Below are 14,649 nucleotides of genomic sequence, written 5' to 3'. Positions count from 1 at the left end.
ACGATACCTTGCAGTATTCCAAATTCCAAAAAAGCAGTCTCATTTTAAAAAGGACCTCAAAAGCTTTTTTTTTTTTTTAAACTGACATCTGCCAACATAGCAATCCAAGCGCTAAACCAACTGAAGTTGCCCCTGAAAGCCTGAATAAAAATGAGTAACTCTGGTGCACTCAGCAGGTCTGTAATAGAAGTTGGTAAGGGTTTTAGATTTCTTTTTTTTTGCTCCAGGGTGCTGGTAAAATTTTTGCATTAAGAGATTTTGAACCTTTTGTACCAAAGAATTAGAGATGCGCTACAGTGCCAGTAGCTGGGGGTCTGGAAATACACACCAACAAGTGTCATAAGCTTTGCCTTTGCTGAAGGAAGATGAATAGTACAAAGAAAATCTGTCTAGTTTGTTTTACAGGCTTGTCTTTCTCAGTACGGAACAAACTGACCTCCCTGGTCTAACTTTGCAGTGCCTATTCTGCCTTTGTCCTGCAGAGAAGAGCAAGAAAGGAACAAATCTATTTTTGCACCCCAAAAACGCATTAGAGGAGGATTATCACACCCACCTAAGGGTACTTCCTTGTTTGTTTATAAAGCACAAAGCATTTCTCTTGGACAGTCTCTGTTGCTGGCCTCTTTTGTGCCTTCCATTTATAATAAAGATATTAAGATGCTTACCCCTTGCTTGTTTTTTTTTTTGTTTGTTTGTTTTTGTTTTTTTTAAAGAACAGTGGAAGTGGAGAGTCAGATGACAAGCAAGAACAAACACTAGAAACTCCTTGTTCTGCCCCTGCTTTTTAATCACCCAGCATCACCCCGGCTGCAAAACAGCCTCTGCTGATTTACCTGCTTGTTAAAGCACCCCACAGGCTGCAAGTGCGCTGTGCTAGGTGTCAAGTTATATTTAACGGTGCACACGTAACCATTCATCTTCCCACGGTCGAAGCACAGAACAGCCTCTTGCTAACAGAACTCATCCCTGCTGCTGCAAGAAACCTCATGGCCTGCAGGAAAACCTCAAGCTAAGAGTTCCAAAGCAAAAGCAGAAAACGCATCATTTGTACTCTTTCTATTTGAGGGAATTCTAGCTGCTAAATGCTGCCTACATCTGAGGGCACGTTCTGAGGCTGCCGGGAAGGACACTCAACACCCACTGACAGCAGGAGTGCAAAGATGCCAGCCAAGAAGGCAAAGGTTAGAGCTGAACGCTGCCTCAGCTTCCTCCAGCAGCCAGCTGGGGGTCACCTTTCACCACGCTCTCTGAGACTCGGAGCCCCGAGTTACCGCAGCCGCCACGTACAGCTGCTCCTTGCTGGCCCAAACTATTTGAAGAGTCTTCAGACTTCAGGGACCTGTTTTACGACAGCCTCAAGATCAAATTCATCTGTTCCTGAAGGCGCTGATCGTCCTGCTGTTTCTGTAGCTGTCAAAGAACAATCCTGAACTGAGGCACTCGTCTGATCAAACAGTGCTTCGGCACAGATTTGTCTTTAGCTTGACACATCAAGGTGAAGAGGAATCGATTCTTGCAAGCAACCTCTCAAGCAGGGATCTAATAAGGTGACCAAAACGACAGATCTGTTGTGCAGATCTGAGCACGTCACTCTGCAGGGAATCACTTTCAAGCCTAAGATGTTTCACCCATCTCCCTGCCCCAGAGCGACACAAGGAAAGCTCTTAAGCAATTGCTAGCCTCTCCTCAGTGCTCACGAGTCCCAAATCACTAATTTTACAATATATAAACCATGGCAGCTGGCACCTAGTTGGCACACGGTGACACTGCACACGTGGGCAGTGCTGTCAGGAGCTGGAAAGTCAGGGGTGAGGGGGTTAAGGGAAAACCACACATCAGTTTAGCAACTTGGCTCCCGTAGGATACTTCCTACGGCAGGAGTTTTAGCAAAGTCCCTCCCTCAGAGGGACCTGCTGGCTAATTAAAACAGGACTTCTGCTGGAGCAGTCAGAAGGCAGCAGGGTATCAGGAGATATCCAGTGGGCATCACCGTCAGCCTGTGGCAGTTTGGGGTCCAGGTATCAGTGGTTATGCGTGGTTTTCTCTGCTTCACTTTCTCCAAAGCTGTGAAAAAATAGTTCTTTTACAGCACTGTACAGTCACACGTTACGGATGGAACCAGCTGCATCAACTTCCAGTACGACGGTGTTGGAAAAAGGTGCCTTTGGTGGTCAGGAGCACAACAGCTCTGGTGAGGTGTTATTTAAGTGTGTTCTTACATCTGAGTTTCCTCATAGCAGTATGTAGCTGAGGGGGTCCACGTTTCCCAGGTAAGATTGATGGTTTTTCTCCTACCAAGCACCAGCTCAGTATACAAAGCTCTGTTAATAACACCCAAGCGTGTAGATGTTAAACTGAAACTGCTTTTAAACCTATTTGTTGTTACGAAAATAGCTTCATACACCATCTTCACAGGGTAAAAATTCACATGGAAGGACAAAAAAACCCAGAAGCGCTTCCTGAGCTTCAGTTTACCAACAGCACCATCGGATTTAGATCCTGGCCTGGCAGCCAGGATGCAGGGTCTGTAAGCATTGCTGCGATGTGCAAGTGCCAAGGCAGGTTTCTGGCCTGCCCTGAATAAAATACCTTTTTTTTTTAATACAAACAGCGTGCCAGGTACGCTGTAATGCCAATGTGCCAGCTCAATAGAGGATGTCAAACAACAGAGGCGTTTATCCTAATTTCTGGCATGAAAACACTTTTAACAGCATTCTTTTCATGAAGAAAACCCTCTCTATCTTCTCCAATGCTCCAGGATCTGCTGCAGCTGCAGCAGCCGCGCTGGTACAACCCACATCTTTGCCAAATCTTTTCAATAATTGTGCTTTACCTCGGCAATGTTGAGGTCACTCCTCTTCCTCCTCCAGCTGAGCAAGCAGCTCGCTGGCTCTGCCACACCGCAGGTGCGGAAGCGAAAGCTGGGAACACAGGAGTCAAACTCTCAGTGCTCACGAAGCCACCAGGGCAGAGGGCTGACACAGAGGCACCCCGGATCCGCTCTCCCTCCCCGCTGCGAGGCTCGCAGCAGCCCCAACCCGAAGCACACACAATGCTTCGCATGGTGATGTCACCGCTGATTCTGAGTCCCCACGTGAGGATCTGCTTCACCACTCTCAACGTTGGTGTTGGTTTTTGATTTTTTTTTTTTTTCTTTTAAACATTCTCAGCTTATGGGAAACCATCAGGTAAACCACAGATCGCTAGGGAAGAAGGCCCACACGAGGGAAGTCCGTGCTTTTCTTCCAGGCAGTGGCACGTGCTTTAACACGCCGCGTTCGACAAAGCAGCTCTCCCCGTTTTGCTCAGTGGCAACAGGCACGACTGCAACGCACACAGGTGTAGGCAGCACCTGCAGGTCCCAAACCCTTAACCCGTTTTTAGAGAGCACCAATTTTTTAAGTAGTGCTTTTCCCTTAATCCATGACCCCTTCTTTCCTTTATTTCTATCGGGTGGCTCTCCTCCATTTTCCTCCTCAGTGTCTGAGCAGACACTGGGAATCGTTTCCGGAGGAAGGGCACGGCTGAAGCTCCTCCATCTACTCTCCGAGAAAAGAGAGTATGTTAAAGAATACATCTTTCCTTTCTTTTCCCTTTTTTAAATACAATTTCTGAAATCAACGCTGCGGCCTGGCAGCAAATACCTACGGGACTAAAGGTGATTCCTCATCCTCACTGTAACGTTGTAGTTAACCTCCCAACGAACCCATCTCCCCAGGAAGCGGCCATTTGAGATGGGAAGGGGCAGAGCAAGAGGAAGCTCTCCTTAGCCTAGCTCTTCCCCCAACACCACCTCGCCACACAGCACCAAATTCAACTCACCTGCTCCTCCCGATCACTCAAACGGGCGTCCGACGCTGGCACACGCCGCAGCGGTGGTTCTGACGTGCCTTAAATCACCTCTCCGCAGAATATCTCGGGTCTGTACGCTCAAATAACGCAGTATTTGAGAAATAACGCCCAGAGCTCACACTCTGAGTGCAGCCCAACAGCACCGAAGCACCGGTAGGCTAAACATTCCAAAGCTGGCAACAAGGCTGACCCAAGCAACAGCACGGAACCCTTCTGCACCTTCAGCGTGGACATCAGCGTAAGGAAACACAGACCTCCTCGATCCAAATTTTAAGCGAGAAACGCAAAAGGTCACCCAACCGGCTTGTTTTCAGCAAGCTAAAGGAGAAATTAAGGCGACAACCGGGTGCATCCAGAGTTAGTCAGATCCTGAAGGCAGTTCCTTGGGGGAACGGAGGAGCAACGTGCCAGCTGAGGGCTGCCTTACAGCGCACCCCTTAGAGGCACTGCTACGGAAGGAAGGCAGAAGGTTGGAACTCGAAAGAACTCGCAAGGCGCCCGTTAAGGGGGAAATCTTTCATTTTTTTCTCAGCAGAACCTCCCCTCTCCCCCCTACCCCCCCCATGAAGGCAGCCCGGGGACTCTTTGCTTCCTTAGGGAGAGGGCAGGGACGGGGCAGGGTGGTGGGACAGATGGCCAGAGGGTCAGATGCAAGGACAGACATCCGGACAGAGGGCCCAGCAAGGCCTGACGAAGGGCTCAGGAGCGGGAGGGAAGGGCAGGGCGAGGGGAAGGGCGGCCCCGGGCCTGACAGGAGACCTTGGGCCTAACCCCGGGCAGCAGCTCCGCGTCTCACAGGGCCCAGAAGGGGCTGATACAGGGGGAGGGAACACCCCAGCCCCCAGCCCTGCCTCCAGGCCCTGCGGCCTTCACCCCCCCCCCTCCCCTAAGGGCACCCCGACCCACAGGGCCCGCGACACGGCCTGCTCCCCCTCAGGGCAGCAGAGGGGAGCCCGGCCGGGCAGGAGGCCTTTCCCCTGCCGCCCGCTGGTCTATGAAGGGCTCTAGTTACCAGCGAGCAGGGATTTTTACTGATACTGGCCGGACAACAAAGACTACTTATTAGAGAAGTACAATTCTTTTTTTCCTTGTGATAACTTTTCTTGACCAAAAAACACGATTGTGAATGAGGGAAAATGAAAGATGTAACATGGGAACGTGCGGATACTCACGATGATGCAGCCTTCTATCCGCATGTTCGCTGCGCTGCTGGGATAGCAGCTGCGGGAGCCTGGCAGCAGAGGGCAGTGAAGCCAAGCAGCTGGGATCCGTCTCTGGGGAAGGGGGCACTGAGAAAGCGCTTGCAAACGGGGCACAAGCCCTCAGCCTCTGGAGGCGGCGCCTGTCAGGCGTGAAGGAAAGGGATCCCTTCACGGAAGATGCTGTGGGCTTGCTGAGGCTCGAAGAACAGACGGTGCTGGCTGCTACCAGCGTGCTGCAGCAGCGGCAAGACAGAGCCGTGGTGGTTTTCCTCAGCTGGGCAGCCGAGCTCCAGCACAAGCGCTCTCTCCCTGCCCCTCCTCCAACGCCAAGGGGAGAAAAGAGGCTGGCAAGGGCTCAAGGGCTGCCAGAAGGACAGGGAGATCACTCCACAAGGAGCGTCACGGGCAAAGCAGGCTCAGCACAGCCTGTTCCAGTCCAGCCCGGGGCCTGCTCCTGCGGGGGCTCTCCACAGGCCGCGGCCTCCTCCAGGCCACAGCCACCTGCTCCACCGGGGGCTCCTCCAGCCACAGGGGGGCTGCAGCGTGGAGATCTGCTCCACGGGGGACCCATGGGCTGCAGGGGGACAGCCTGCTCCACCAGGGGCACAGCCTGCTCCACCAGGGGCCTCTCCCTGCACAGGCCGCAGGGGAACTGCTGCTGTGAGCCTGGAGCACCTCCTGCCTCCTGCTGCACGGACCTTGGGGGCTGCACAGAGCTTTCTCACTCCTCCCTGAGCCAGACGCTGCTGGGCAGCAGCTTTTGTTCCCTTTCTTAGATGCAAGATCTTCTTAAATTCAGTCCAGCCAAGTAGGAAATGTAAATGTGGACAGCTGTATCTTGGCAAAGAAGATAGTAGGGAGCAAGGAGGTTCAGCAGTCAAGGTGGAAGGTGATGCCATGAGGCTTACAGGCTAGTAATGTTCTAGTGAAACCCAGCCTTCCTAAAGAAACCTGCCTGACTACTTGATGTGAATAACAGACTCTGTTCAGCTCTTTCCTAACATAGAAACGGTGCTGACTGCTTCTTCAGAGTAACAGAAGTTCGTGATACTACTGAAGTAGTTGTGGTTCAGATGTAGATCTGATTTCTCCTAAGCACACTGAATTCACAACTGTTGATACTCCAGAGGAGGCTTTGCAATTGAACACCTGGAGAATAGGTAAATTTCACGCTGTTGTTCTCCTCTCCTCTTGTTTTGATTTGTTTTGTTTTGTTTTGTTTTGTTTTGTTCCTAGTAGCATAGGCTTAAGACTCTGAAGAAACAGGCTGCTTTTTTTCATTTCCAGCACTGGCTGTTTCTCCTGAGCCCCGCCTTCTATTTTTGCAGTCATAGAATATGTGGATGTAAATTCGTGGAGAGAGGTAGAAAACTCTTTCAACTGGTGTTTTTTCGGCTATGTGGGGAGAACAAATAGAGTGGCTTTGAATATTCTGGCTCTTATTCAGAGCAGCATGTGGAGGGAGACAGATGCGTTTGCTTTTTTAGTGCAATGGCTTCAGAAGCAAGAGGGGAAAAAGCACTTTCTCTGGGAGCTGAAGAAGGTGTCCTAATCACAGGAGAGGTTTCTAAATGGCATATCTTTGCGAGGGTTCCTGTAGTTCGGAGGTTTTTGTTTGTTTGTTCGACGTTGGAAGGTTTTACTCTTAATATTCATGTCCTTCAGCAGAAGTGAGAAATGTGATTTTATTTTGTGCAGTGTCGTGGACCCTCCGAAATCTCCTGGGAATGATGAATACCTCGCCCAGTACCAATGTGATGACGGTGGAGACAAGGAGAAACCAAGAAGATCAAAAGAATGTGACCTCATTTCAAAAGAAACCGTTTTGTACGGCAAAGAGTCTTGTGAGCCTGGTGAGAAATTGCGGCAAACTTCCTCTCTCAAGTGTGACACTGAATGTAGCTCTAAAAACCTTTCCTCCTCAGCTGTTACAGAGAGATGCCAAGATACAAAGGACAAGACTAAAACCACTGAGAAAGAGCATTACGAATGCAAGAGGGAACATGCTCCTAGTGAAGAGAAGGAGAGTCAAAAAGCAGGTCCTTCCAGCAAGAGAAGGGTAAAGTTGAATACAAAGAATACAAACTTGAGCTCCTGATTGGCTTCATGCTGAACTCTGTGCTGTTCTTGTCCTAATCTTGGTCTCTCCATAGATAATATGGTTTAAATCCAAATAGAATCGTGCGATGAGGAAGATCTCACTGCAACAAATTCAACATCTAAAATCAAAGTTGACATTTTCCGTGATTTTCTTCCTGAGCAGAAGTGTGCAGTACTCCTTTTATATTAACGTAGAGATTATTTCAAACAGTCTTGAAGTGCTTGATGACTTAACAGTCTGCAGATTTATTATCAAATCAAAAAAACCCCGACTTGGTAGACTATTTTTTTCCCAGTTTTGAATGACCACTAGGAAGAAGGTTATTCCGGCATCAAAAAAGTCATGTGGAATGTATCAAAATTTACTGAACCAGTAAGTAAAAATTATATTTTTCTATTAGTTCCATTGTTTCAACTCTTCAGACGCTTATGGATGGCATAGATAACAGAGGGGAGATCGTGGTAATCGGAGCTACCAACAGACTGGATTCTACAGATCCTGCTTTACGAAGACCAGGACGCTTTGGCAGACACTTCCTCTTCAACTTGCCAAATTAAGAGGTGAGAACTTAAATTCAATGTTAGTGCTACCATGGCAAAGTCCAACTTTATAGGAAAAAAAAATAATTGACAACTTGAACAAAAGAGTGACACGTGGAGACACTGCGTTGTTCCATGGAAGGCAAATCTGGTACTGGATATATATGGTCAGGATGATACCACCAAGTAGTTAGTTCTATAATCAAACCTTTCATTCCCAAAGTTGTACCTGTTTGCTTAATTATTTAGTCCACTTGGGTGTTTTCATCATGAAGTTGTGTTTTCGGTCTCAATCCTTCACTTATGAGTGAATAGGGGACGTGTTTGCATTTGATTGTGCCCCGGATCAGTGGTAGTAGTTTGAGTCATAATTCTTTTCTTCTTTATAGTAATTGTAGCAATTGGAAGCATTGTGCCAGAAGTGCTTTCTGTGAATTTACTGACTGGAAAGCAAATGTGATGAAGTAATGAGACTGTCCCAATGAAAGCTTGCTAAGTTTTAGAGAAGTTTTTTGGACAGCAAAGAAATGTTTCTGGATAAATTTTTCATTACAGTATTTTCCTCTGGGTCCTTAGGTCTCGTAGTTTGGAAACTTGTTATTGAAGCTATAAATGCCTTTTCTTTCACTGTAGGTTCCTAGAAAAAGTTCAGTATAACAAATAAGAAATATTCAATTTCCTGGTTGACAATGCAGAGTGTATATTAAATAACTGTAAAATACTTGAAAGTTGAGCAAGTAAGAAAAGTGTATTAATAGATGAGGGGTTTTGAGGGAGGACTGTTTTTTTTGTCTGTTTGTTTGCCTTTTGGTTTGTTTGTTTCTTGTTGGTATTTTTAAGGAAAACTTGGGACAAGCTAAAATGCAATGATTTTGCTTCAGGGTTGGAAAAGAAATTTTCAAGATTCATACTTGTGACTGGACCCCTCAGCCACCGGACATGTTGCTTGATGAACTAGCTGAGAAATGCATTGGTAAGACTGAAACAGAAACGGATTCTTGCTTGTGACCAAGTTGTAAAGAACCTTAGCTTGTACCAGGCAGTACCCATGCTCTTGTGCCTTGCTGCACAACTAGTCAACGAGGCAGCTGGCACACCTTCATAGCAATCTGAGTGAGATGCTTTCATCTATTTACTCTTTGTTATCGTTCCTCTTGTTGTCTGAGAACATTAAATGGTTCTGGGGCATCTTCCTCAAGAGTATAGTTTTTGATGAGGAGTCTGCTTCAGCTGCATAAGCGCAGGATATCAGGCAGTGAGCAACATGAAACACCCCTGCAGAGCGGTAGCACTTTGAATTCCCTGTTAAGCTGTTTGGTTTTGGCCTTACAAATTCTTTAAATGTTGCATATTGTAAACCTGGGCCTTGACCGATGTAACGTTTGATTTTTGTTTGTTAGGATACTGTGGTGCAGATATCAAATCTTTATGTACTGAAGCTGCGCTGTGCTCTCTACGCCGATGCTATCCTCAGATTTATGCAAGTAGGGAGAAGTTGCTACTAGACGTTAATTCTATTAAAATAAAAGCAAAGGACTTTTTCATGGCTATGAAGAAGGTTGTTCCAGCTTCAAACCGGATCAAGGCTTCACCCGTATAAGCACTATCACCCATTTTCAAGCCACTTTTTAAAAGATCAGTAGAGAATATTTTACAAGTTGTGCAGAAGATCTTCCCGCATGCACAGCTTGCGCTAAAGAAGGACCGACAGCAAGGTATAACCACAGCATCCACTTCTTTATAATTCTGCTAAAGCAAAAACTTGCGGTTTGTGCAATCAACTTAAACCTTTCAGACATAATGGTGGTAGAATTTTATTATTTCCATGTGCATGTCTTTTTTTTGGGCAAGTCTGGAATACAACGCATAGGTTTTATTGTGGATTCGAAACTGAAATGCCAAATGGAAGCTCTGAATGACTCAAAACACAGTAAAGGACGATGCGTTCTCTACTGAAGCATCCTGCTTCTGACGGCAGCTAAGATAATTAGCATTTGTAGAGGTTGACTTGAGGTTTGAAGTATAAGGCACCTATTTTTCTTTAAAAAATCAAAACTCAGATCTTTGGAGGGGAAGCATTTCTAGGTCAATGTTTCTAATTCCTTTCTGAAGAATGTCAGGACCAGGATACAAGTATAACTGGTCTAAGCTAAATATTGTTTTAGCTATCATCATTTTTAACCAGTCTCCTAATTTAAATGTTTGTGGATCGTACTATACACGTGAGATCAATTAGCATTGATATTTACTAGATGAATGGAATTCTGTGGCCATCACATCCTTTATCCCCGTGCTTTCATTGTGGGAACCTCCTCCAGAAAGAAATGGTCTTGTTTGTTTTCGTTTTATTTTAGCTGTTTAGCAACTGCAGAAATTGTTCGTAATCTCCTTTATTCTAAGGGGGAGAAAAAAATCACCAAGAGTAGCGTACCTTATACGTACACATCAGTGGGACTTAGTACAGCTTTGTAGGGCCTTGTTCCATCTCCTTAGATCTGTGGTGGGCTGAACTGTAGGAAATAGCTTTCAGTGTGTGCTCTCAAATGAAGAAAGGGTTTTGGCACTGATTTAGAAGCTGTATTAATGGAAGAGAAAGAGACAAAGGCTATTCAGGAAAGTTAACAAACCTCTTTTGCCTTTCAGACCATTTCAATCCTATTTTACAAGATGATATGTTTGACAGTGATGACGATGCATGCTTGGTTTCTGGAGATGAATTAAAAGATGGAATGCCTGACGGACCAGAGAAAAATTGCCTCTGTTTCAGCAGGTAAAGAAAGATAGATCCCTGTTACGTTTAAATTCTCAGGTCTGCTGAGTCTTTGTAAACAGTTCCAGCTGTTAAAAGTGCGAGGGGTGGTAGACGAAGGGGCAACATCAAGTTTGTGTGTTGAAGGGGTGCTTGGTATTCACAAGAAGAAAGGGTGGAGGGACTAAAGTTGTAATGAAGTTGCTCTGAATGACCAAATTGAAAAGCCCAGGCTTCTCTTCGTAAGCCAAAGTGATCCGTAGACTACCAGAACACGTTGACTTAATCCATGGCATTCTTTGAAAGACTCAAGACCACATAAATGTGCAGTCTGTCCTTTTAGCTAAAAATACCCCAGCTTTATGGGTTTGTGTTGCCACCTTTTGCCCTTCTGTTTTCCAGGATTGTTAAACCAGTAGTGAATTATGTAGCAGAAAGAAAACTGAGAAAGGGCTTGTTAAAACACCTTGAGAGAAAATTGAATGGTGTCTTTATTTGTTAAGCCACCGAGTTGTGTTAATCTTGTGATATTTTAGTATGGAAGTCATGCAAGCCCACAGTTGGAAAGTTAGATCATGTTGTCACAGCTGGATCAGTTATTTTTCTCAGTTTCTATTGCTGTGCTGTCCAGAAGATTTTCTGTGCTTTAGAGCAAGGCTAAGTCTCTAGCATCTTTGATTTAAGCCAGCAAAGGTACAGCCTGATTGTAGTGGGGAAACAAATGCTCCTCACCAATTTATTTTTAAATAAAAATAAATTTATAATAAAGTAAATAATAAATATATAATAAATAATAAATTTATAATAAAGTAAAGCAAGATTGCAGGGATATTAATTTGCAGTCTTGGTTTAGTAAAGAATAGGAAACACAAGGGAAGAAGGTGAAACAATTGGAATGACTGAATAACTTAACTGGAAATCTTACATGTATTTAATGTACCGCTGCCATTTGGATTATTTGGGGAGGGAAAAGAAAGTCTATAGGAAAATTACTTGGAACATCTGTGTGTCTATTCAGCACCTCATTTATAAACTTGTTTTCTTAACTCCTGTTCTAGGAGTGCTTTCTGTGAACCAACATCATGCCAGCCCCGTCTGCTAATAGTAAAAAAGAAGGGTACGGCCAGGTTTCTTACGTGGCACCCGCGGTGTTGCACGCTTTGGAGAAATTTCCCGTTCACACCCTGGACCTTTCTGTTCTGCTTACAAACGTTGCATCGCCAGAAGAAATCTGTGGACAGGTACCTTTTTTCTTTTTCTTCTCATCGGATTCACTGACTGTATGTAAAGGATCAATGGAGTTGCAAGTAAGGTGAGCAAAATTCATTGGTAATGGAGGTGGCCTTGTTTTAATGTGCTGGGATGTTTGCTTCTGTCTGAAAATCCCCTTTTCTTTTAGACAGCACCACAAACAATCTGGATGTTGTACATGTCGACATTTTCCATACTCAGTTTTACAGTGAGGCTGTTGCTAGCAGCTCAGGAAGCTGGGCGGTGTTGCTAATAAACATCTCTTTGTGGAAAGAAATGCTGCTCATGTCACTGGGATCCAGAAAGTAGTTCTCATTGCCTCCTAAGACTGTGTGCTCCCAGTAGATGGCTCTGTATCAGACTGCATGTCGGCTACTTTTTGTAGCCTTCTTCTAAATTATATTAGTAAGGCAACCAAGGTTTGGGGCTTCTGTTTATTTTGTTTTCGCACGGACATACACAACTTGTGCTGTTGCAGTATGTGCAATAAAAGCATTAACATTCAGAAAACACTTCATTTGCACGGTGATGTGGTTTTAACTAGAAAAACTGAACAGATTTGGTGTTTTTACTTTTAGGCAGGAAATCCATTTTCTTGTTTGGCATCACTACCTTAAAATATTTTTACCTTTAGTGGAAACATTTGAGAGCCATACAAGTAAGGACAGACATGTTACATGACTGAATACTGATGTGTCCCTTAAGAGGGACATTTCCTTTCTTTGTTATGCGATGATTGTGGCTGTGGCCATATAGTTATGGTGTCTAGCCACTGCCTGAATATATCCTTCCCATCTTCTGACTAGAGTTCTCCGAATACTGATAATCTGAAAGGGTGCACAGAGAAATTCCTTATGTGAAAGGATGCTTGCCACTCTGTTCACGCAGTTTCATTTCATGGGGCAGTCAGATGGCTATGTAGCTATGTATTAAGAGGTTCTTGTACGTGTTTTAGTTTTCTTACGCAAGCTTTCCTTTTCACTAGCTGATCCGAAATGCTCAGAAGACAGCACCAAGCACAATTTATGTCCCAGATATCCATTTATGGTGGGACAACGCTGGACCTGCCTTGAAACTTACTTTTCTAACTCTACTACGTAACATTCCAGCATTTTCGCCAGTTTTGCTGCTTGCTACGTCTGATGTACGTCACTCAGATCTCCCAGAAGAGGTATTTGTCAATACTTTTCTTACTATTTCTTCAGTGTCTTGTAATTTATGAATGCTTTCAGCATCAAAATGCTGTGCTTTCTTAAATGCATGCTGTTATTACTCAGGCACCCTAACAAATCACTTAAAATTTGCTTAGAGAAAAAGAATACTGTGAAAGCATCTGCTTCAGGTTTTTTCTGAATCAAGCAAGTGACTTTCACCCCCTTCTCACACATGCAAATAATAAATTAATACAATAATTCTGGTGGCTACAAAGTGGTTCAGTCAAGAATATGAAGTGCTTGAAATGACAAGAGGATGTTCTTACTGAAGAGATTTCTTCTGACAGTCTGCCATTCCATGCTATGTTGGGTAAACTGCTAATAATGCAATTTAGTAGAGAATTGAAACACTTTGATTAAAAAAAAAAATAAATAAATCAGTTTCTTTCTTCATATAGGCCAAAGCTTTCCAAGCTGGAAAGCTGAGTTCCAATTTCTGCTAAAGTAACTTTGGAATCAAATTCTAGTTGTAGTCCTAAATAAACTGTAGTAAAAGTACGTGCAGAACTTCATTGACTTCTGAGAGTTTACATTAAGGGAAGGTGCCCAAAACAGGACCACGCTGTTGTCATTCTGATGATTTGGTCTCAGTCATTGGGGGAAGAGAACGGGTCTTACCTAGACGTGTTTATTATCAACTGCTTTGAAAGTGCTTGAGTTCCCACAGAAGTTTTTGTACAGGCTGTAAATTCCTTCTAAAATAAGTAGTGAAATTCCTCACCTACCTTTTAATACTAGAACTTGAAAATGGAGGAAGACGTAGAGGTACTAGCTACTTCAGACACCTTTTGGGAGAGAAATAAAAACTCAGCAAAAAGCCCTCACTTGTCTGCTGAAGCCTTTCTCTTCCCTCTATAGCCGTAAAGGTTCTAAGTAAAGGCTGCAGCAAGGCAAGTAAATACAAAGGAGGCGCTGTTGGATGTGGTGAAAGCCATTACTTTATCAGTGTAGCGTACAATCCCTTCACCGAGCATTAATTCTATAGGTAATTCTTAAAGGTGATATTTGAATTTGCCGTGCCAGCCTGTGAAAATGTAGCGTTTTAAGGCCAGGAAGATAACTTTTTTCAGTTTGTGTTCTTCAGGTTATTATTAATTTGAAAAGGTACTCGTCTTTTTGGAATAGAAGATGAGTTTTTTGTGGCCTTAAATCTGAAATGTCTCTCGTCCTTCTGCTTTAGATCCAAAAATTATTTAATAAGGAATTTGGAGAAGTGTGCAATATTGAGTTGCCTGGTAGGGCAGAGAGAGCATCTTTTTTTGAGGACCTAATTCTAAATGAAGTGGCTAAGCCTCCTGTAAAGAAAAGAGGTGAGGAGGATATGAGAAGTACATCTAAAACTTTCCTATCGAAGTTACTAGCTCTTTGGGCTTTGCTTTGGTGGTCATTTTCTGTCAGTAATTTGTCATATGCTTGTATTTGAGTACTGTAAATTGGCTAATTTTTCCTGATGAATTGAAGTTGATTGGACATTGGAAGTCGTGCCTGTAGCACCACCAGCTGAGCCTCAGAAGCCACAAGAGTGATCCCCACAAAAGTAGGGATGTTGGAGGAGGAAGAGGAGGATACCTTGCGTGACCTTAGAATTTTCTTGAGGGACGTTACTCACAGACTTGCCACTGACAGACATTTCAGGGAATTTGCAAAGCCCGTTGACCCACAGAAGGTAAAGTAGTGCTGATCTGTGTGTGTCTGTAACTTCTCAGTGTTCGTATTTCTCAGCGTTTTGGGTGAGGTTCAA

The 14,649-nt window shown here is 44.4% G+C and overlaps 2 protein-coding genes across 3 annotated transcripts in view; one reads left to right on the top strand and one right to left on the bottom strand.

The window, feature by feature from the left end:
* Positions 1–384: 384 nt before the first annotated feature.
* Positions 385–14,649, bottom strand: part of LOC311428733 (zinc finger CCCH domain-containing protein 11A-like) — a 234,884-nt gene continuing 220,619 nt past the window's right edge. Inside the window, exon 6 of one of the 2 annotated variants that reach the window (XM_084540046.1) lies at positions 385–476. In XM_084540046.1, the coding sequence (XP_084396172.1) occupies positions 400–476 (77 nt within the window). In that variant the 3' untranslated portion in view covers positions 385–399. Of the gene's footprint in view, positions 506–14,649 lie in introns of both variants that reach the window. The other variant, XM_084540047.1, reaches the window with a different exon arrangement.
* Positions 9,119–14,561, top strand: LOC311428741 (ATPase family AAA domain-containing protein 2-like). Its single transcript, XM_084540049.1, has 6 exons — positions 9,119–9,409; positions 10,338–10,464; positions 11,502–11,684; positions 12,680–12,865; positions 14,089–14,218; positions 14,370–14,561. Exons 3-6 carry the CDS (start codon positions 11,526–11,528, stop codon positions 14,432–14,434), a joined length of 540 nt encoding a protein of 179 aa, XP_084396175.1. The 5' UTR covers positions 9,119–9,409; positions 10,338–10,464; positions 11,502–11,525; the 3' UTR covers positions 14,435–14,561.

This window comes from Aythya ferina (assembly GCF_964211825.1).
Source record: "Aythya ferina genome assembly, contig: HAP1_SCAFFOLD_131, whole genome shotgun sequence".
Taxonomy (NCBI): Eukaryota; Metazoa; Chordata; class Aves; order Anseriformes; family Anatidae; genus Aythya; species Aythya ferina.
Note: the sequence above shows the minus strand (reverse complement) of the source record. Positions and strands in the feature narration are given on the sequence as shown.